Consider the following 23,542-nt stretch of genomic DNA (forward strand, 5'->3'; position numbering starts at 1 on the left):
AGTATTTAAAAGGAATATATAAGAAGAACTTTAGTTTAATTCATGAAGAAAAGAAAAAAAAGAATGGCAGATTTCAGGTGACGAATTTGGGCGAGAACTTTGAAGACGGAGGAGATATTGACATAACAGTCAGCTCATCACTGGGTAGCCTGGTTTAATTGACACAAGCTGCCTGATGAAGAGCTGTCCTGTCATGTTGAAAGACAACATAGAAGGATACCAGATTAACTACTGCAGGATTTAAAGAAGAGGTTAACCTTTATTCAAAGATTGGTCTCAAGATTTCGGATTGTAATTTTGATTTTAGAAATAAAGGAGTCGAGATTTGCTGTTTATTAAATATCACAGATATTAAAAAAAAATTACTTTAATAACTCGCTTCATGTACATTTTTATCACTATCTTCCCTAGTCAGTTCAAATTAATTTGATTGTCCTTATTTTTTTGGTTTTAAATCTTGAAAATAAGATAAGTCCATACTTTCTCCATAAATCTTACACTACATTTTGTAATGTTCACCTCTAATCAACCCATACTGTTCTTTCATATACTGGAGATGCACGTACATGTATGTGTAAATAGAAAAATACTTACAACAATAAGTCTTTTGGTGGAGAGTTGTCTCATTGGCAATTATATCCTTCACATCTTCTTCTTGATATATTCAGACTCCTAGTGCATTATATATCTCTTAATCTTGGTGCAATGCAAATAAATATTGTGATCATTGTAAGATAGTATTACTATGCATGTTCCAAGATACAGCATATCAGTTTAAAATGTACAAACATGTGTTCAGGTAAAAACATTGATTTATATTTTCCTTCTTTAGCTGACTTTGCCAAAGATGAAATACTCCACACCTGCATATGAATTTGTTCTCTGATAATTTTTCATCAAGCTGCTGCTTTGGTAACAGTGCATGAATCTTCAAACCAATCAAAAGGATTAAAGCTGATTGCATTTTTACAATTTTTGCATCCTTAAGATTAACATTGATAAGTACATGTACTGTATAAATAATGCAAAAACAAGAAAAGCTATCTTGTTAATTATGCAAAAATAAGAGAATCTATATCTAGGAGTTTTTAGCCCCAAAAAAGATACAAAATATATCATCTAAAACAGCAACATCTCACAAGTACTGTAAAGAAATTTATTTGACATTCATGCACTTGCAACAAGAGTTGTTCACTTGTGTAACAGTTCAAGAACAAGAGGCTCTAAGTGCTAACCTAATCTACTTTGAAACATTCCATTCTATTTAGATTGTCATTTTTCTTGCTGAAAATTGATGATAAACTGCAAAATTGATGATATTTCTTGAGTGCTGCCAGTTTTTACCTACAGAAGTGGAATATTTAGAACTGCATATTATGCAGAAAAACATGAAGATTCATGTAGGACTTATTTATAACATTCAACATTTTTTTTTAAATGTTAATTGAGGAAAATGATATTTGTCAAATGTTTGCAATGTTCAAACACACCTGCACTTGTCTATTTTTATAACAATATTCATATAAGTGACACTGGCCATGGTACTGGAGGTGAACCTAGTGGAGGCCAGGTGACCATCATGATAAAGCAGTACAGAGAAGTAAATGATGGAAAGAAAAAAACAAGTATGAAGGAAAATAATGACTGTTGAAAGATGAGTAGAAGAGATTGTAAGAATGGTTGTTAAGAAGATCAACTGACTACCGCTCTTCCTTTGGACAGCTATCTCTTGTTTATAACTGAGAGCTGCCAAATGAAGGGCTGTAGTTACAACCCATGTCAGCTGTGATCTCGCCACTTCAAACCAGACTTCTGAATGGATCTCTAACATTCCACTTCACAACCAACTGTGACAAGACGTTAAACAAAGAGGACACTGAAGAGATTGTACTTACATTTATTCATCTTGGCATATGTTGTATTGTTCTTCTAATACATTTCACTTTGTATATGCAAATATTTTATTTGTAGATTTATATTGATATATGTGGAAACATACACATATATTCATAATTGTAATTCAAGATAATCAATAGAGTCATATGTTAGAAAGAAAATCTCACCTAGTTAGACAGTTACCTTGTAGTTAAAGTTAGAAGTATGGTACTTGTTTGTATTTTACCCTTGAATAGTCCTACGAATGTCATTGTAAAAAAATAAGTGATGAATGACTGTATTAATAGAGCATTTTACATGTCTTATTAGGGAATAAAATTGTTTTATTACACTGATTGAGGTGGGAGTGTGAAACTTAAAGATCTAAGTATGTATGTACAATGTACATGTAGATAGAAATGTACAAATTGGTTTGAATTTCTCATGGTTTTTCTGACCTTTCTTTACTGAGTTTTCTGATTTGCTGCTCAACAGTCACTACATCCTGTAACCACTTGGAAAGGAGTTCTTGCATAGCCTAATTTGTTTAAGATTAGCAAGGTCCTAAAGTCAGTAGATCTATTTTAGTTTTAAAATTATATATAAAATTGAACTTGACAAAGTTGAATGAGTCACCAGTTTGGTTAATTGGAAAGTTTGTTCCCCTAAAATGAGTGTTAATTAGCCTGTCTATTTTTAAGGCCAATGTATTATAGTATAAGCTATTATGTTTTATTGGGCTATTTGTGCACAAACTTGCATTGGAATCTTTTTCCCCCTGGACTGGTGCTTGAAGTTCTCGCTATTATTCCTATGTGTCAGGTCTTTTGCAAAATTTGGGTGGTCAAAAAGTTTTGACCCTCACCAGAACTGTGCTTTTGTGTGAAGTTGCTAGTCAGTAGTCTAGTTCAAGACTCAATAATCTATGAAAATAATAGGGTTCATCTTATAATTATCAAGGGAAACGTGTGGGTTTTTAATGCTCCAGCAAAGGGGGCATTAAGGTGTTTAGTTGTCTGTCTGTCCCAAATTACTTTTTGGCACCAACTTAAGGTCGTCATTTTCAAATTTTTAGTAAACTCATGCACACTGCTTAGAACCACATCACACAGACAGAGCTCCAATTTGGGTTGTGATTCATTTACTGTTTTGGAATCATGCCCCTTTTTATCTTGGGAAATTACAAAGCTCTAAAGGGGGATATTTGTGTCCTTGGGACACATTCTTCTTTCTTTTTATGCCCCACCTACGACAGTAGAGGGGCATTATGTTTTCTGGTCTGTGCGTCCGTTCGTCCGTCTGTTTGTTCGTCCTTCTGTCCGTCCGTCCGTTCGTTCGTCCGTCTGTCCCGCTTCAGGTTAAAGTTTTTGGTCAGTCTTCTTTCTTTTTATGCCCCACCTACGATAGTAGAGGGGCATTATGTTTTCTGGTCTGTGCGTCCGTTCGTCCGTCTGTTCATTGGTCCGTCTTTCCGTTCGTTTGTCCGTCTGTCCCGCTACAGGTTAAAGTTTTTGGTCAAGGTAGTTTTTGATGAAGTTGAAGTCCAATCGACTTCAAACTTAGTATACATGTTCCCTATGATATGATCTTTTTAATTTTATAGGTTACAATACACCATTAGATTTTATGGGCGCAGCCATTTTATGAGCATAACATGGTATTCAGAATTAAGAGTATGGCTAATCCTGATTGGTCGATATGTGCGCCCGTTATTTTTTTATTATTAGAGACTTCGTGCACTCTGCTTTATACAAAAGGCAAAATAAAAATTATTCCGTAGCCCTAAAGGCACTGAGATGACTTTTTAACGCTAGGACAAGACACGTATTTTAAGGGCAAAATTGATAGGCATGGGAGATAAGTACAAAATACGCTTAGAAAAGCAACGCGAACCTATATTTTTTGGACCAAAAAATACTGTCCTAATAATTTTTCTTTGATTCTAGCAAGGTTTCGTTAAGAAAATCAACTTTCTAAAGTCTGTATCTCGAAAAAGGCTACCATTGTCGCCTATGGGGAAATTACTTGTTTATTTCAATCTTAATGCCAAATTGGAGGGTTTACCCCAATTTCACAGTCCACTGAACATAGAAAATGATAGTGCGAGTGGGGCATTCGTGTACTGGGGACACATTCTTGTTCTTCAGCAAATTTCAACTTTCTTGAATCCAAGGATTCTTTTCCTTTGTATTGTGCATACATTTATAACGTTGAAAATGGCATAGATTACATAGTTAGAAAAGTAGTTTGAGCAAAATGGCATATCAAAGTGCAAACAATAAAATTTCTTACAGACTCATCAAAGTAAGTGTAGATATACAAATCATATAAGAAATAACGAAATATATACCGCATGACAATCTACCCTATTTACTTTCAGGTGTGACAGACTACCTCACAACAGAAATATCCACGTCAAAACAGAAGAAATTCAGCTTAGTGACATTTGTAGATACACCAGGGCTTGTAGATGGAGACATGAAATATCCATTTGATGTCAACAAGTCTATCCTCTGGCTTGGTAATATATAATAATATAAATATTATGTTTTAAGTGAATAGTTCAAGAAAATATTTTACACACATTCTAATCGCCTTGGTAGTGTGTCTGTCAGTTCGTCCAACAAATATTTTCGTTGTTTTTTTATCATTAATAAGAAGACAGGAATGGACTTAGAAATGTCCGTCCCATATTTCTCCAATGTTACTATACAGGATGACTCCATATTTATAATTAAGTCTGCAGCACACATTAATCAATCTATACATGTGTGACTTGTGTATCTGTCAGACACCTAGTTCCTGTTTCTGATCATTTAAGTGTGAACAGCAGTTGGTTTTAAACACAAAAATGTTGGCAGTATTTTTTTTAAATTTCCACACCAGTTGAATATTTAAGTTCTGGATTTAAGAAATGTATTTACCATTTGTAATCCTCCCCCAGGTGGTGTTTGATTGGTAGCTAGGTTAATTATTTCACAGGCAGCTGTTGCATAGATGTATAATTTAATTTAAAAGCAGCATTTTGAAATGTACACACAGTATATTCCTAAATATTTGACAATTGAAAAAAAATGTACTGTCTTGGTTTTTTTAAGAGACTAATTTTTGAATTTTCAGACCAATTTATTGAAAATAGCTATTTAATCTTTATGATGAAAAAATATCATAACAGACATGCATCTGCCTGATAGATCAAAGAGCAAGACTTGAATAAGAGGTTTCTGTCCACCCTGCCAGTAATTTGTTAAAGTTTGTGACTAGGTCATTTTAATGGAACCACTTTTGATAAATCAATGATATTTGGTATGTAGTTGTATTAACATTGGCCTATCTTGATTTATTGGACATTATATGATCCTGTACCTTCACCTAATGGTGGGTGCATTGACTTGATGTTTTTGTCATATTTTGAGGATAAAACCTTTATAAAGTGTTGATAGGTAAGGCCACGTTTTTTTAATTTGTTGGTTTTAATATGGATTTTTCGCATAAAAAAGTCGGGTCGGTCGGTCGGAAAAAAAAAAAGAAAAAAAATATCTTTCAAAACAGAAAAAATATGCAAAATAAATATATATTTCACCTTACTAACAAAATGTTTATCTTATATGCTGTTTTGTCATCATTTCTTAACATTAAGTTCGATGAAATATTATTGATTAGTGATCATGAACATCGCATGACATCGTTTAATAATTTCCTGTAAAAAAGGGGGGTTGCACGGACAAAGACGAAATTAAATCGTTATTTCACAAACAAGAAAAACAGATTCGCGTAGCTCTCAGAAAACTTGGTGAATAATGATCTTCAAGCACAAAAACTGATAAAGAAAAAAAATATAAAAACGTCGTACAAAAATAAGTTTCAACACACGTGTCGAAAAACGTAATAGACTCGTCCACTGGAAAAACGACAATATCGGGTTAATCAGTTGTCATGCAATCCGGTTTTTATCCCAATGATCGATATTTTTTGTTATCTATGAAACAAGAAAATTTCAAATGATTTGTTAATATTCAGTACTTTAATTGATGTATTCCACCTGTCCACATTTGGACAAGTCTATTTCTCTGAGATGATGCATCTTACGGACTGATGACAAATAAGGGAAACGAACTTATTTTGTAATTGGTTTTAAAAACAGGTTTCGTTCCGCAAAATTTATTTGCGCAAAAGACATTTCAAGGTCAGTTATAATTGATTTGTCTATTTTTAGAAACATCAATTGGAAGTTTTATTTTTCACAACAGAAAGTGTTATCAACTTTGTTAATGATTAATGCATTTCATTTCATAATAAAGGAAAATTTTAATTATTTTTCAGGGATAATGCATTTATAAGGGTCGGCGGGAATAAAAAAGCATGAAAAGTCAATTTTATTTTTATTCTGAAAATCGGCAAAATCGGGTCGGCGGATCCGTAAACCAACAAATAAAAAAACCGTGGCCTAATATGTATGTTGTTTTTGAATTTAGATTCAAACAAAGGTAAAAAAAAAGAAAAAAAAAGGTGTTTTTCAGATTTTTTATAGGTCTTTCAACATTATTAAATTTTCTCTTTCAGGTGACTTAGCTGATTTGATATTTGTGTTCTTTGACCCTATTGGCCAGGCTTTATGTAAGAGGACTCTCAACTTAGTGGAAGAACTGAACCATAAACATGCTGATAGGATTAGGTTTTATCTCAGTAAAGCTGATGAGGCTGGACATGAAAGTGATAGGCAGGTTAGTTAATGTGTAATTCAGTAGAAAATTGTCATGGACCAAAATTCACAAATACTATGAAACTTGCACAATTAGGGGGTTCCTGATAAGAAATTAAGTGCAACGTTTATAAACCTAGTAAAAGAAATCCTTGCACATTTGTTTGTTTTGTCCAATAAATATCCTATATCATTTGATTTATATTTTAGTATTTGTGTCTTCCAAATTCACTTGATGAGTGCAAAGGGAGATGAACCAAGATAATTGATTTATTCATCAGTTTCATCAATGTCGGAAGAAATCTACTTGAGTGGAAAGGGCTAAAAGTCTTGAAATATTATTTTTTTGAATAGCCTGTGACATTTGTTGCAGAAAGTTCGACATAGAAATAGTGATCCAGTGGCGGCGTTAGTTAACTTATTAAAAGCTTCATATTTTAGAAGGTGAAAGACCTGGATGCTTCATACTTTGTATATGGATGCCTTATGTTATGAACTTTCCGTCAGTCACATGTCCAATGACCTTGACCTCATTTTCATGGTTCAGTGACTACTTGAAAAAAAAAGTTAAGATTTTTGTAATTTTAAATTCTGTCTTATAAATAATAGGATAACTATATTTGGTATGTGCGTACCTTGCATGGTCTTCATGCCCGTCAGACAGTTTTCACGTGACCTCTACCTCATTTCATGGATCAGTGAACAAGTTTTGGTGGTTAAGTCCATATCTCCGATACTATAAGCAATAAGTCTAGTATATTCAGTGTATGGAAGGACTGTGAGGTGTACATGTCCAACTGGCAGGTGTCATCTGACCTTGACCTCATTTTCATGGTTCAGTGGTCAGAGTTAAGTTTTTGAGTTGTTTTTTTTTTTTCTAATACTATATGCAATAGGTCAACTATATTTGGTGTATGGAAATATTTTATGATCTACATGTCAGTCCCAAGGTTTTATTTGACCTCATTTTCATAATGCATTCCTCAGTGTTAAGTTTTTAGTGTTTTGGTTTGTTTCTTAAACTATAGGCATGCAATAGATAAACTATATTTGTTGTATAGAAGAATTGTTTGCTGTTCATGCCTGCCTGGCATGGTTCATCTGACCTTGACCTCATTTGCATGGTTCATTGGTCAATGTTTAGTTTTCTTGGTTATTGTAAAGTTTACGTGACAGTTGTAATAAAGCTTTATATTTAGGACTATCAACATAAAATTAATGATTAGTAAAGAAGACGAGACATTTCAACGTGTGCACTCTTGTTTCATAAAGGCAAGAAAATCTGATTTCTCAAAAACCTAATAATGACTGGAAAAGGGAGATAAATCAACGAAATTGAAATGTTTTAAGTTGTCATAAAATATCGTGTATTTACAGAGAGTAATGATGCAGATTGTCCAAGAGTTGTGTAAAAGACCTGGATTAAACAGAACAGGATTTGACATGCCAACAATTTATGTTCCAAATATGAATTCAAAGGTATGTTGCATGTAAAATGCGTTTTCACACAATTTTGATTTTGGTTACATTGAAATGAGGCACATTATAATTACTTTGCATTGTTGCCTTTGATATTCAACCATATACAACTAAGGCTAAAATGCAAAGAATGCTAGAGCCTTGCAAAACCAACCCTAAAGGCTCCTTTGTGAATTAATTGATAAACCTACAATTTTTTTTTCGATTTTGCTAGAGGTTCATGATGTCATTTTCTTATTTCTTCCCATCATACTACCAAGCTGCATCAGAGTTGACACTAAAAGAATACTTGACCATCCACTTAATTCCATGGATATTTAATTTAATTCTTTTGAAAACTAATAATAAATGATAGTTATCTTCAGAGTTGTCAACTTACTAGTATTTCTAAGTTAAAAAATGTATACAGTAAATGTAATTAATTATAATTAATAAAAACTTGAATTGAATAAAGAGAAATTCCTGTCTATAGTAATAAAATAAAAACAAAACTAATAATATTGTTAAGTGTTGCCATTCAGATTATTTAAATAATTATCAAAGTTACATATAGATGAGACATATCTCTGTGTCAACATCCTGGTCTTTTATAAACATCTTGGTTAGTTATTGTACTTTATTGTTTGTTAGGGTAGTAGATGTGCCAATCAGATAGAAGAAGTATGCAAGGATATTGAAAAGACAATTAACCAGACAATTCAGACTACACTCAACTCCCTGGAGAAAGATTGTGATCAAATTGCTGAAATTGTTGAAGACAAATTAGAAAAAGACAGGTATAAACAACTTGCCACTACACTACATATTGTTCATTTTAACATGGCTAATACATATTGTTCATATTTGATAAAGTGTGAAAGTATTACTGCTGTGAAACATTGAAACAACTTTTTATGCCCCACCTACGATAGAAGAGGGGCATTATGTTTTCTGGTCTGTGTCTCCGTTCATCCGTCCGTCTGTGCGTCTCGCTTCAGGTTAAAGTTTTTGGTCAAGGTAGTTTTTGAAGAAGTTGAAGTCTAATCAACTTGAAACTTAGTACACATGTTCCCTATGATATGATCTTTCTAATTTTAATTCCAAATTAAAGTTTTGACCCTAATTTCACGGTCCACTGAACATAGAAAATGATAGTGCGAGTGGGGCATCCGTGTACTTGGGACACATTCTTGTTTATCATTATTTCTTGCAGATATTGGGGACATGCAAAAGAAAACATTGAAAAAGACATTTTACATTTATGATGATGCATAGAAATAAGTATCAACATTGCCAATGAGACAACTATCCAACAATATTCAAATGAATTGAATGTAAGCTCAATAGGCAACCACATGACCTTCAACAATGAGAAAATCCCATAGTGTATGATCGGCTTTAAAAGGACCTGACAAAAAAAGTGGAACAGTTCAATTGAGAAAAATAAAGAACTAAAATTTTTCATAAAAAAAAGAAAGAACAAATATATATTGCAGCTAAATAATTATATATCACTAAGGATGTATTATTATTCATGGAATAAGTTTTTGTGGATTTGATGGGTTGTGATGAATCACAAATTTAAATGATCAAGCCTGTCCACGTGTCTAAGGGCTTGTAGGCAGACTTTATTTGTGATAAAATACAATATTTACTCAATCCATGAAATTTGAATAAATATACAGTAAGTAACGGTGGTAAAGCTAAAATTGGGCTACAAGACCCTTACCAGTTTAACAATACATACAAATTTATTAGATAATAATATTTAAAATGTTTTAATTTCAGTGTCACAGCCTCTCTGAATCTAAGAGCAAAGTTCCGTGGAGCATTGTTTGGTTTTATAGGCATGCTGTTACCATTGATATTACTAGCAACTTACTTAGTCAGCACAAAATCTGAAGTTGTAAAAGTTCTTGGTGAAGACATTCTGGCAACTATGTCTCTATACTTGGTAAGACTTGGGACAAAAGTCTTTTCCTTGATAAGAGAAAAATGTTTTATATTTCTGATAAGATTGTATAGACAGTCAGATAGTTCTTCAACTCCCAAAACTATTTCCATATTTGAAGAGCCATTAGCTACAAGATATAGAAAAAAGAATAAGTTATAATTTTGTTTTATTCAATCATTAATGAAAGTGAAATAGTGGAATAATAATTAACTTTAAACAGCCAGTTCAGTTTAATTTTGTCAAAATAAGCTAAGAAACATTGCTGATGAATTATTCATTTACAAAAAAAAGATTGCTGCTTGAACTGTAGAACTCTTAATATATATATTTTAAAATATGCTCATGACATCTATGTTTGTTTTTAGGGCCCATTAGCTCGAGCATGGCAGAAGGTACCAGCACAATACTCACAATATGTTATAATTGGAATAGTTGGTGTGGCCCTGATCATGTTACTAATAGCTAAATTTGCTTCATCGTAAGTATTCTTTTTTTAAATCAACATTTTATTGACCTTTATTTGTACAAAATTGTTGAATCAAATATGGAGATTCAAAACTACCATACATGTTTGAATATTGACAAAAAAGATGTTTTAATAAAAAAGTTTAAGGGCATAAGTGTTTGTTCAACTTGACCATTTTTTGACTTGTGATTATTGAGATTTGATCATGAAATAATTTTACTTTTAATTTTCCAAACAAAAGGTCTCATTTAATTTGGTCCTAAAATGTTCATGCCTTGATTTGGTATGGTAAAATTGAACTTTGTATTCTTATACATGTACTACTATGATGAATTGGAAATTTTTACAGAGCTAACATTAACAAGACTGATGTTTTTATTTACAGTACAAAACCTACATTATCTAGAAAACAGAAAAAATCTTTATTGGAAGTCAGAGATTATGTACAGAATACTGTTAAATCTAAAAAGGTATTATATATTGTATGAAAATGTAAATATTGTAAGTTACATAGTGTGCTAGTGACCTTATACATTTTGGGGTCAGTAAATTCCATATGGAAAGTTTATAGATTAATTTAGTACAAATCTGTTAGGAGTAGCTGTGTTCTTCATTAAATATCTTGCATAAATATTTAAAGAAAGAAGATTTTGGGTATATATAGGTTGATAGCAGAAATAAATAAATTGAAAGGACCAACAGTTATTTTTTCAAGTGTTTGACCTCATGGTTGAAACCAATACTTCTCACACTTGAGATTAGAATTGAACTCCTGAGATGGTGACAGAAAAGTAATTTCAGTGTTTTGAAGGTATTATTAAAAAGAACTGGGTTTCATTTTCACTGATATTTTGTTATATATGAGCTTTGATGGATAGAACTCAACTGTATGCAAATAAATATCAATACACCTATTTAGATTTAAAAAAAAAAACAACAACAACAACAAAAAAACACAACATTATTTAAAGTCTGTATAACACTTTGAAATTTTCTTGGTATTAAATATTTCATATTTGAATGTTTTAAAATCATTCAATGTCTTGTACATGTACATAATGTATATGTGCACTTGCATATGGTCAATTTCTATGAATTAGGAATTGATGTTAAGGGGATGTTTATTTATAGAATTATTTTTCATTTTTCAGCAAAAACTTTATCAAGAATATCTGAAGCAGAGTGTAGCTGACCATGATTTATGATGACATTTTCTGTAGGCCAAATACATCAGAATTCATCTCGCTTCATCTCCACACATCTACAGCAAATTAACAATGTTATCATTCTGTCATTGACTTATTTAAATTTCATGTTAATACTGTTGAAATGAAATTATATGTGCCTTTTAAGGCTATATTATAAACACATGCTGAAGTAAGTGTTTTAGGTTTAATTCAGCAGAATGCCTTTTATCTTAATTAATCGAACATCAAGGTATTCTGATTAGACAAATATATTTTGTTGACAGGAATTTTGAAATTAGTATTGTTCATTTCTTTTAAAAAAAGAATTAAATATTTCCAATATGAAATTCTGAATTGAAAAATTATACATATTTATGTTCTATAATTATCTGTGTTAAAACATTGTTTAATATTTTTGGTTGTATAGGCTGTTTGTCTTAGTTGATTAGTAGTAAAGGCTATTTTTAACAGTTACTTTATGGTTGAGGGAAATGTATTTTATCAATTATTTTAAAGATAATCATCTTCTTTTTGTCTTATAAAGAAAACATGAAAATGTGTTCAGAAGTTTGAAAAGGCCAAAAGTTTGTCATATTTTTTGTTTAATTTCATTTACTTGTGTCCTACATTTGTTTTAATGTGACAGATTAATTATTACATGTATAGATTAAAAAACAAAGTCATATGTAGACTGATATCAAATATATGTTGCAAGATAGAAATTTAAAATATCATGTTTACAAAAGGAGATGTTTGATAAACCAAATTTTTGTTTTATTACAATTTCAATGTTATATTTATATCTGATAGAGATGAAATGAAATTTGTTTTAATTTAATACAAATCCTTAAATAGAATTAGAGACAACATATTTATTTACCTACAATTAGACCAATGTGGGTGAACATTCAATATTTTCAACATTCTCATGTAAAAAAAAATATAATGCATTTTCAAATCTATATGTATAGAAACCGAAATCTTAACAGAATGGTGCTGCTTAACTGTTAACAGTATTTATGTGTTGGGACAGTCAACCATGTTAAAAAATACCTCACTTGAAATGTCAAAAGTCTCATTAAGATCATTCCATCATATATTTTGCTTGAAAGAAAAAACTTCATTAAAATGAAAAGTGTTCAAAGTTATATAGTTATTCCTTATCCCAAAGTGTTCATTCGTGTTTGTTTCATTTTTAACACAAACAAAATTTCAAATGTAAAAAAGAAACACATCTGTGTATTATTGCATTATCGTGTTAGACATGGAAATAAAGTTTGTCTAATTCTTATAACATACTACGAAAAAAATGTGAGAAAATTGTAGGTTTAGCTGTAACAAGCCTTTAAAAGGCATTGTTGAAAGTATGAAACAAATTTGACTATTAAAATTGATATAATAAATGTGATTTTGAGATTAGTAAATTTAACTAAAACAATTTTGCATGATAGGAGTGTAATTAATTCTTTGGTAATAGTTATGTACTTCAAATGTATTCATTATTTCAACACTCTACTCAAGATTGATCAAGCATGTTCTCATGAATTTTGGTTTTAGAATGCACTTTAAAAAATACTGTTCATTTAAGATTTCTGATAAGGGTATAAAATATATTGATACATGTCAGACTGTACCCTGTTTAGATCTTATTGTAGTCTGGCATTTCTATCTTGTGTCATTATTGACAACGGTCTCTGAATTATGTGAAAAATGAAAGGTTTATTTATACCATTGGTAGAAAGCTAACAAAGGGTACAATATTTTTAATGTTTTTACATGATTAATCTATAAAGTTTGTAAGATAAATTAATTAATTTCGAAACTAATTTGTACTTAAAAATTATTAAGATTAATTATGAAATAGTTGAAGGGATGCTGTGAAGATTATAACTTTTGCAGTATTTCATTTCATTTTGAGAGGATATGTTGGTGCAGATCAATGATGAATTTGTTATGCAATTTTACAAGGCAGCTCTTATATATATGTTACAAAGGACCAGATGTTCTAGTCTCGTAGAACTTTATTTTTTGTTGATAATCACAATAAATGCCAGAAGCATTAATTCTGTGTGTTATTTATTACTTAGCTTAAAGTATATTCATATGAACCAAAATAGACATCTGCAGAGGTCACTAGATTGTCTTGCAATAAAGAGCGTGCCCAAAACCATATCACAATCTCTTAATATGGCGTAAAAATTGATGAGAAATTGGCCGGACAACAAAATCGCCACCATTGACAGGTCAGCACACCATCCAGTTTAGTAAGGATTCATGCCTATGTGAATGGACAGCCTCCAAAATGTCTCAAGAGTTTAAAATGAATTTAACAGAGAATATCAAAAATCTTGACATTCACACCAAATTTTTGAATGACAATTTGATGAGCCAGTGATCACACTAACAATATTTTTGAATGACAATTTGATGAGCCAGTGATCACACTAACAATATTTTTGAATGACAATTTGATGAGCCAGTGATCACACTAACAATATTTTTGAATGACAATTTGATGAGCCAGTGATCACACTAACAATATTCTAGACTTGTGACAAACACTTAAAACATTACAGAAATGAACTAATTTAGGCAAAAACACAGTTGAAAGTTTCAGGATTGAATTTATTTAGGAACAAACTCTAAATGTTTCTGGATTGAACAAATTTCATGTTGACTCATTGATAGAAGAAAACTAAAGTTTAGAATATTGTTACATACAAAAGTTAATCAAGATACAACACTATAATAAATCCAGTTGCTGAAGTTCATTTGGCAGGTTGACACTGTTTATGATAGGTAGACAACACTATTGCTCCTACTTTCTCATGAATGTCCACAAATCTAAAAAAAAAAATGTGGCATTATACATTTTTAGCTAGTCAATTTTAAATAATTGATCATTATTGAAATAATTTGGTTCACTCGTCACAAATTATTGAAATAGGTTAAACTATGGTCATAATATTGACTAAAATTTTATAATAGATTACAATTTGTTTCAAATAAATGATTATTGTTGAAACAGTGACATTAAATTTGCAGGCTGGATCGCCTTTAACTGAATTGTCTTGGAACTATATTTGATACTAGAGAATGAGAAAACAATGCATTCTTATATCAGAAAGGAGATGTGCCACTTTTGAGGAACCTCAACAAAGAGACATAAAGTCACAAATTTGATAGGTCGAAAATTCAAAAATAGTTTGTTTCTAGAGAAAGTTTTTGAAATGATTTTTTTTTTATACAACCGCAAAAAGAATATTGTGTTCTTATATTGGTGGCACGTCGTCGTAGTCAGTGTCATCCGTAGACACTGACTTTCCGGGCAATACCTTTAGTTCAAGTGAATGGATCTCTATGAAATTTAAACACAAGGTTTGGGACAACAAAAGGAAGGTTGGAATAATTGATTTTGGGGGTTATGGTCCTAACAGTTAAGGAACAAAAGGGGTCAAAATAAGTATTTTTCTAGTTTCCAGACAATAACTTGTGTAGGAATTAAGGGCAAAAAAAACCAATACTTTTTTTTAATACTTTGTCTAAATTGCCTATTTTTTTAGCAATTTCAATGGGGTTTTAATCTTGAATTTTTGGGGTTCTTTTATATGCTCAATCTAACCGTGTATTGAGTTTTTGGAATTTAGTCCCCGTTTTTAAATTGGTCAACATGAATTCCAAAGGGTCCAAAATTGAATTATTGAGGTTCTTTGATATGCCGAGTCTAACGGTGTATCTAGATTTGTAATTTAGGTCCCGTTTTCAAATTGGTCTACATTAAGGTCTAAAGGGTCCAAAATTAAAATAAGTTTGGTTTTAACAAAAAATGAATTCTTGAGGTTCATCGATATGCTGATCTATACATGTATTTAGATTTTTATACGACCGCAAAAAATTTTAATTTTTTGGTCGTATATTGCTATCACGTTGGCGTCGTCCGAATACTTTTAGTTTTCGCACTCTAACTTTAGTAAAATTGAATAGAAATCAATGAAATTTTAACACAAGGTTTATGACCACAAAAGGAAGGTTGGGATTGATTTTGGGAGTTTTGGTCCCAACATTTTAGGAATTAGGGGCCAAAAAGGGCCCAAATAAGCATTTTCTTGGTTTTCGCACTATAACTTTAGTTTAAGTTAACAGAAATCTATGAAATTTTGACACAAGGTTTATGACCACAAAAGGACGGTTGGGATTGATTTTGGGAGTTTTGGTTCCAATAGTTTAGGAATTAAGGGCCAAAAAAGGGCCCAAATAAGCATTATTTTTGGTTTTCGCACAATAACTTTAGTATAAGTAAATAGAAATCAATGAAATTTAAACACAAGGTTTATGACCACAAAAGGAAGGTTGGGATTGATTTTTGGAGTTTTGGTCCTAACAGTTTATGAATTAGGGGCCAAAAAGGGGCCCAAATAAGCATTATTCTTGGTTTTTGCACCATAACTTTAGTATAAGTAAATAGAAATCTATAAAATTTAAACACAAGGTTTATGACCATAAAAGGAAGGTTGGGTTTGATTTTGGGAGTTTTGGTCCCAACAGTTTAGGAATAAGGGGCCCAAAGGGTCCAAAATTAAACTTTGTTTGATTTCATCAAAAATTGAATAATTAGGGTTCTTTGATATGCCAAATCTAACTATGTATGTAGATTCTTAATTTTTGGTCCCGTTTTCAAATTGGTCTACATTAAGGTCCAAAGGGTCCAAAATTAAACTTAGTTTGATTTTAACAAAAATTGAATCCTTGGGGTTCTTTGATATGCTGAATTTAAAAATGTACTTAGATTTTTAATTATTGGCCTAGTTTTCAAGTTGGTCCAAATGGGGGTCCAAAATTAAACTTTGTTCGATTTCATCAAAAATTGAATAATTGGGGTTCTTTGATGTGCCAAATCTAACTGTGTATGTAGATTCTTAATTTTTGGTCCCGTTTTCAAATTGGTCTACATTAATGTCCAAAGGGTCCAAAATTAAACTTAGTTTGATTTTAACAAAAATTGAATCCTTGGGGTTCTTTGATATGCTGAATTTAAAAATGTACTTAGATTTTTAATTATTGGCCTAGTTTTCAAGTTGGTCCAAATGGGGGTCCAAAATTAAACTTTGTTTGATTTCATCAAAAATTGAATAAATGGGTTCTTTGATATGCCAAATCTAACTGTGTATGTAGATTCTTAATTTTTGGTCCAGTTTTCAAATTGGTCTACATTAAGGTCCAAAGGGTCCAAAATTAAACTAAGTTTGATTGTAACAAAAACTAAATTCTTGGGCTTATTTGATATGCTTTATCTAAACATGTACTTTGATTTTTGATTATGGGCCCAGTTTTCAAGTTGGTCCAAATCAGGATTCCATATCAAGTATTGTGCAATAGCAAGAAATTTTCAATTGCACAGTATTGCACAATAGCAAGAAATATCTAATTGCACAATATTGTGCAATAGCAATTCATTTTCAATTGGAGTTATCTTTCTTTGTATAGAATAGTAGTTGATAATATATGTTGGAAATTTGCCAGACATGACTATGATGTCATTTTCTATTTTTATTTCTATTTTTATTTGCCAATAACTTTATGTAAATAACTTCATTGGAAATTTGCAAATATAAAATGTTGCTGATGAAGCTTTTTTTCCTTATCTTATCTAAAATGTTTTTAGATAAGGTATGTTGGACATTTGCCAGACATGACTATGATGTCATTTTCTATTTTTATTTGCCAATAACTTTATGTAAATAACTTCATTGGAAATTTGCCAATATAGAATGTTGCTCATGAAGTTTTTTTTTATTGTTTTATACAATAAACAATGTATATTCACTTTTACTACCAACCAATCTTTACCATTCAGTGATAACAAGCACTGTACTTAACATTTTAATATTTTATGATGTATTTAAAAGAGTAGTTATTGTTGCAAACTCCATTAGAAATTTGAATTGATATCAGTTTTGGAAAAAGGGAAACAGGGATGTGAAAAAAATGGAGGGGGGGGGGGGGTTAAACTTTTCTCATTTCAGATTTCATAAATAAAAAGAAATTTCTTCAAACATTTTTTTGAGAGGATTAATATTCAACAGCATAGTGAATTGCTTAAAGGCAAAAAATTTTGTTTTAGTTCATTAGACCACATTCATTCTGTGTCAGAAACCTATGCTGTGTCATCTATTTAATTTTAGATTTAAATGTTTGAAGAAGAAATCTTTAATTGATTTGTAAAATCTTGACATTTGTTTTGTGTAAAAAAAACCATGTAATGTCAAAAATTTGATCACAATCTAAATTCAGAGCTGTATCACGCTTGAATGTTTTGTCCATACTTGCCCCAACTGTTCAGGGTTCGACCTCTGCAGTCGTATAAAGCTGCGCCCTGCAGAGCACCTGGTTGATAATGGGCCCATTTTTATAACATCGCAAAAATTAAAAAAATTTTGGTCGTATATTGGTATCATGTTGGCGTCGTCGTCTGCGTCGTCGTCGTCGTCCGAATACTTTTAGCACTCTAACTTTAGTAAAAGTGAATAGAAATCTATGAAATTTTAACACAAGGTTTATGACCACAAAAGGAAGGTTGGGATTGATTTTGAAAGTTTTGGTCCTAATATTTTAGAAATAAGGGGTCAAAAAGGGCCCAAATGAGCATTTTCTTGGTTTTCGCACTATAACTTGAGTTTAAGTAAATAGAAATCTATGAAATTTTGACACAAGGTTTATGACCAAAAGGAAGGTTGGGATTGATTTTGGGAGTTTTGGTTCTAACAGTTCAGGAATGAGGGGCCAAAAAAGGGCCCAAATAAGCATTATTTATGGTTTTCCCACAATAACTTCAGTATAAGTAAATAGACATCAATGAAATTCAAACACAAGGTTTATGACCACAAAAGGAAGGTTGGGATTGATTTTGGGAGTTGAAGTCCCAACAGTTTAGGAATTAGGGGCCCCGATAAGCGTTATTCTTGGTTTTTGCACCATAACTTTAGTATAAGTAAATTGAAATCTATGAAATTTAAACACAAGGTTTATGACCAATAAAGGAAGGTTGGGTTTGATTTTGGGAGTTTTGGTCTTAACAGTTTAGGAATAAGGGGCCCAAAGAGTCCAAAATTGAACTTTGTTTGATTTCATCAAAAATTGAATAATTGGGGTTCTTTGATATGCCGAATCGTGTATGTACATTCTTAATTTTTGGTCCCGTTTTCAAATTGGTCTACATTAAGGTCCAAAGGGTCCAAAATTAAACTAAGTTTGATTTTAACAAAAATTAAAATTCTTGGGCTTTTTTGATATGGTGAATCTAAACATGTACTTAGATTTTTGATTATGGGCCCAGTTTTCAAGTTGGTCCAAATCGGGGTCCAAAATTAAACTTTTGTTTGATTTCATCAAAAATTGAATAATTGGGGTTCTTTGATGTGCCAAATCTAACTGTGTATGTAGATTCTTAATTTTTGGTCCTGTTTTCAAATTGGTCTACATTAAGGTCCAAAGGGTCCAAAATTAAACTTAGTTTGATTTTAACAAAAATTGAATCCTTGGGGGTTCTTTGATATGCTGAATTTAAAAATGAACTAAGATTTTTGATTATTGGTCCAGTTTTCAAGTTGGTCCAAATCGGGGTCCAAAATTAAACTTTGTTTGATTTCATCAAAAATTGAATAATTGGGGTTCTTTGATATGCCAAATCCAACTGTGTATGTAGATTCTTAATTTTTGGTCCCGTTTTCAAATTGGTCTACATTAATGTCCAAAGGGTCCAAAATTAAACTTAGTATGATTTTAACAAAAATTAATTCTTGGGCTTTTTTGATATGCTGAATCTAAACATGTACTTAGATTTTTGATTATGGGCCCAGTTTTCAAGTTGGTCCAATTCGGGGTACAAAATTAAACTTTGTTTGATTTCATCAAAAATTGAATAATTGGGGTTCTTTGATGTGCCAAATCTAACTGTGTATGTAGATTCTTAATTTTTGGTCCTGTTTTCAAATTGGTCTACATTAAGGTCCAAAGGGTCCAAAATTAAACTTAGTTTGATTTTAACAAAAATTGAAATCTTGGGGGTTCTTTGATATGCTGAATTTCAAAATGAACTAAGATTTTTGATTATTGGTCCAGTTTTCAAGTTGGTCCAAATCGGGGTCCAAAATTAAACTTTGTTTGATTTCATCAAAAATTGAATAATTTGGGTTCTTTGATTTGCCAAATCTAACTGTGTATGTAGATTCTTAATTTTTGGTCCCGTTTTCAAATTGGTGTACATTAATATCCAAAGGGTCCAAAATTAAACTTAGTTTGATTTTAACAAAAATGAATTCTTGGGCTTTTTTGATATGCTGAATCTAAACATGTACTCAGATTTTTGATTATGGGCCCAGTTTTCAAGTTGATTCAAATCAGGATCCAAAATTATTATTTTAAGTAATGTGCAATAGCAAGAAATTTTCAATTGCACAGTACTCAGCAATAGCAAGAAATTTTCAATTGCACAGTATTGCGCAATAGCAAGAAATCTTCAATTGCACAGTATTGTGCAATAGCAAATATTTTCAATTGCACAGTATTGCGCAATAGCAAGAAATATCTAATTGCACAATATTGTGCAATAGCAAAAATTTTCAATTTGAGTTATCTTTCTTTGTCCAGAATAGTAGTTGAATCAACGTAAATTATTGTTTAATACAATATACAATGTATATTCACTTTTACTACTAACTGATAAATTAAATTTTTCTCATTTCAGATTTCATAAATAAAAAGAAAATTTCTTCAAACATTTTTTTGAGAGGATTAATATTCAACAGCATAGTGAATTGCTCAAAGGCAAAAAAAATATTTTAAGTTCATTAGATCACATTCATTCTGTGTCAGAAACCTATACTGTGTCAACTATTTAATCACAATCCAAATTCAGAGCTGAATCCAGCTTGAATGTTGTGTCCATAATAGCCCCAACCGTTCAGGGTTCAACCTCTGCTGTCGTATAAAGCTGCGCCCTGCGGAGCATCTGGTTCAAGTTGGTCCCAAATTTAACTTTTTGATTGATTTCAACAAAAATTGAAAATATGGGGTTCTTTGATATGCTTAATCTAACCATGTATATGAATTTTTGGACCCAGTTATTAAATTGGTCCACATTGAGGTCAGATGGGTCCAAAATTTAACTTTGTTTGATTTTATCAAAAATCGAATTATTAGTGTTCTTTGATATGCTGAATCAAATTGTGTTTTTAGTCAACACAAATTGAATGTATGGGTTCTTTGATATGCTAAATCTAACCATGTATTTTGATTTTTGGGCCCTGTTATCAAATTGGTCCAAATTGAGGTTAAAAGGGTCAAAATTAAAGTTTGTTTGATTTCATAAAAAAATGATTTCTTGGGGTCTTTGATATGCTGAATCAATCCATGTTAGATTTTGGATATTGGCCCATATTAGGTAAATTAAAAAAATTTAAGCTCATTAGACCACATTCATTCTGTGTCAGAAACCTATGCTGTGTCAAATATTTAATCACAATTCAAATTCAGAGATGTATTAAGCTTGAATGTTGTGTCCATACTGGCCCAAATTGTTCAGAGTTCGGTCTCTGTGGTCGTTTCAAGCTGTGCCCTGCAGAGCATTTTATTATTACATATACTCATTTTACATTTTTGGAAATTGTTCATAAGCCATGAAAATTTAGACATTTATTAAATATCAATCATGCAAAGGATATATTTCTTGCCACCATTAAGGCATTTGTTTTACTTAACAATTATTGACTTTTTTTAGAATAAATTTTGTTTACAAAATTGCTTCATCTATGATAATTTAAGAAAAATACAAAAATGTTGTTGAAAATTAATCTCAAAAGGAAATTGTGACATTCTATAAAAGGCCCCGAAAATGTTTTTTTTTAATTTCAATTATTAAAGGAAATCTAATTGGTACATAATGTTTCGCTAAAAGTAAAAAACAAAAATTGTATTTCTGCTTTGTAAAACAGATATTTTGCCTGAATTAGGAAAAAGATTTAATATTTGTCCATTTTTCTACAAATTAGATTTTCTTTCACCTTTTTATCATGATTTTGTATATGGCACAGCCCATTGAATCATTTGGTAAATAATGAAGAATATTTCAGCAAAAATATTTGAAAGAGCAGGGTATCGCTACTATTTATTTTTCAGAAAACCGTCATACATTTTGCAGAACTCTTAAAAGAACCAGGTTTAATCAAATTCCCTTTTATTATGACCATAGGTACATTGTACCTGGGGACAGGCTAATTGTTTAAGCACACACACCTTTTTTCAAATTGTCTGGGGCTGGTCCTTGTAAATATTGTTGTAAATATGAAAGTGACACATCTCCATGAATCCTAAAAGAGAGTGTCGTGGATTCCACTGTACTACTAGTATAACAGCTCTCCAGGGTGCTCCAAATAACGGAGGGATCTACCAGTACATACATATATATTTTGATTCATAAAGACGAAAGTATTGAATGGGCGACAACTGTAAATTCGCGCCAAATCTGGTTCCCTAAATTACCCCCTCTAGTTAAGGAATAACACCAATAATTCGGGCCCGGCCAGAAAGCACATACCAGAAAGTAGTACATATTTAACACAAAATAGTTCCTACGCATGAGTGTAACTTAAATATATAAAATATATAGGTAATTTGGGTATCAAATGAAAGCTGAATGACTGGTGGTCACTGCTTGGAAGGCAACCATGCTAACCGTTACACCACCGACGCCATGTTACTGATGTGAACGAAATTCTTTCTTATAGCACAGAAGTATACAGCCAGTTTATTGAATTACGTGGCAATGCATATATGCAGGCTAGATTAAAAAAAAAAAATAACAACTTTAATGATATCGATATATAACTTACAATGTCTATTTCTTTTAAATTTCCCCATGCTAACAAAATATTTACTTCTACACTGCTACATAGTACATGATAGCTGATGCCAATTATTCCGTAATTGATACGGTATAGAAATTATCCAAAGTTGAAACTTTTTAAAAAGAGGTCCTGAAAGTTTAATTCTTTGTCTCATCATTGTGCAATTAATTTAACAATATCGTACACTAGGTGTAGCGAGGTTATGCTAATTTGTAGTGGAAATACGAATCAATTACTGAGGGGCGTAATTAATCTTCGAACATATGTTACTTTCTCTAAACCACTATTTGAAGAAAATGTTTTCTGTGAGGAAGAATTGGAGATAAAGTCTGCTGAACAGAACAAGATAGACTGAAAAACAAAAGAGAATTTGCTTTCCCGGCGAATGTTTAGGTTATACACTGTATACGAAACAAAGACCGGTGAACATATGTTTACATGATGACGACACGAACAGTATAATTGCCCGAGGCGTAATATAAACTTATAAGAAAATGTATCAAATTCATGATTAAAGAAAAAAAAAAACGCAGTTAATAAGAGGACGATAACGATGACGTATATGACGCAAATACTATACTTTTGGATAGCGGAATTGAAAGGATGAAATTTAGAAACTCAAAAAGAATAGGAGAATATCCAGCAACAGATGGATAAAAAAAAGAGAGAGAGAGAGAGAGAGAGAGAGAGAGAGAGAGAGAGAGAGAGAGAGAGAGAGAGAGAGAGAGAGTAAAAAAAATTAATTTACCACTTTTTAGCATCGAAAATGTATACCACGACATGGTGTTAGTGTCAGTCTTATTACTTCTTTCAAATGATAACCTTTCTAGAACCGTGTGGGCCATTATGCAATGTGTGTAGTCTGTCTGGGAGGAACTTGACACAAATCTGACTTACCGGCGACCGGAATGTGAACATCGATCCGCAGTCAGGAATCCCTGGACGAAGAATGAGACGAAATCACCACGGTTACGACAAAGTGTCATAATTAAGGCAGGA

At 31.6% G+C, this 23,542-nt stretch overlaps 1 protein-coding gene and 1 long non-coding RNA gene across 2 annotated transcripts in view; one reads left to right on the top strand and one right to left on the bottom strand.

Annotated features, from left to right (window-relative positions):
* LOC139527812 (uncharacterized) overlaps positions 1-13,705 on the top strand; it is a 40,181-nt gene extending 26,476 nt beyond the window's left edge. Inside the window, exons 5-12 of the mRNA XM_071323494.1 lie at positions 4,256-4,396; positions 6,439-6,599; positions 7,955-8,056; positions 8,687-8,832; positions 9,824-9,989; positions 10,355-10,467; positions 10,841-10,925; positions 11,607-13,705. Coding sequence (XP_071179595.1) covers positions 4,256-4,396; positions 6,439-6,599; positions 7,955-8,056; positions 8,687-8,832; positions 9,824-9,989; positions 10,355-10,467; positions 10,841-10,925; positions 11,607-11,660 — 968 coding nt within the window. The 3' untranslated portion in view covers positions 11,661-13,705. The remainder of the gene's footprint in view (positions 1-4,255; positions 4,397-6,438; positions 6,600-7,954; positions 8,057-8,686; positions 8,833-9,823; positions 9,990-10,354; positions 10,468-10,840; positions 10,926-11,606) is intronic.
* LOC139527814 (uncharacterized) lies at positions 9,509-23,529 on the bottom strand. Its single transcript, XR_011665453.1, has 2 exons — positions 23,441-23,529; positions 9,509-10,116 (listed from the first exon to the last, which is right to left on the bottom strand). It is a non-coding gene; the product is annotated as an uncharacterized lncRNA (long non-coding RNA).
* Between the last annotated feature and the right edge of the window lie 13 nt (positions 23,530-23,542).

Source organism: Mytilus edulis, chromosome 6, assembly GCF_963676685.1.
Source record: "Mytilus edulis chromosome 6, xbMytEdul2.2, whole genome shotgun sequence".
NCBI classification, from domain to species: domain Eukaryota; kingdom Metazoa; phylum Mollusca; class Bivalvia; order Mytilida; family Mytilidae; genus Mytilus; species Mytilus edulis.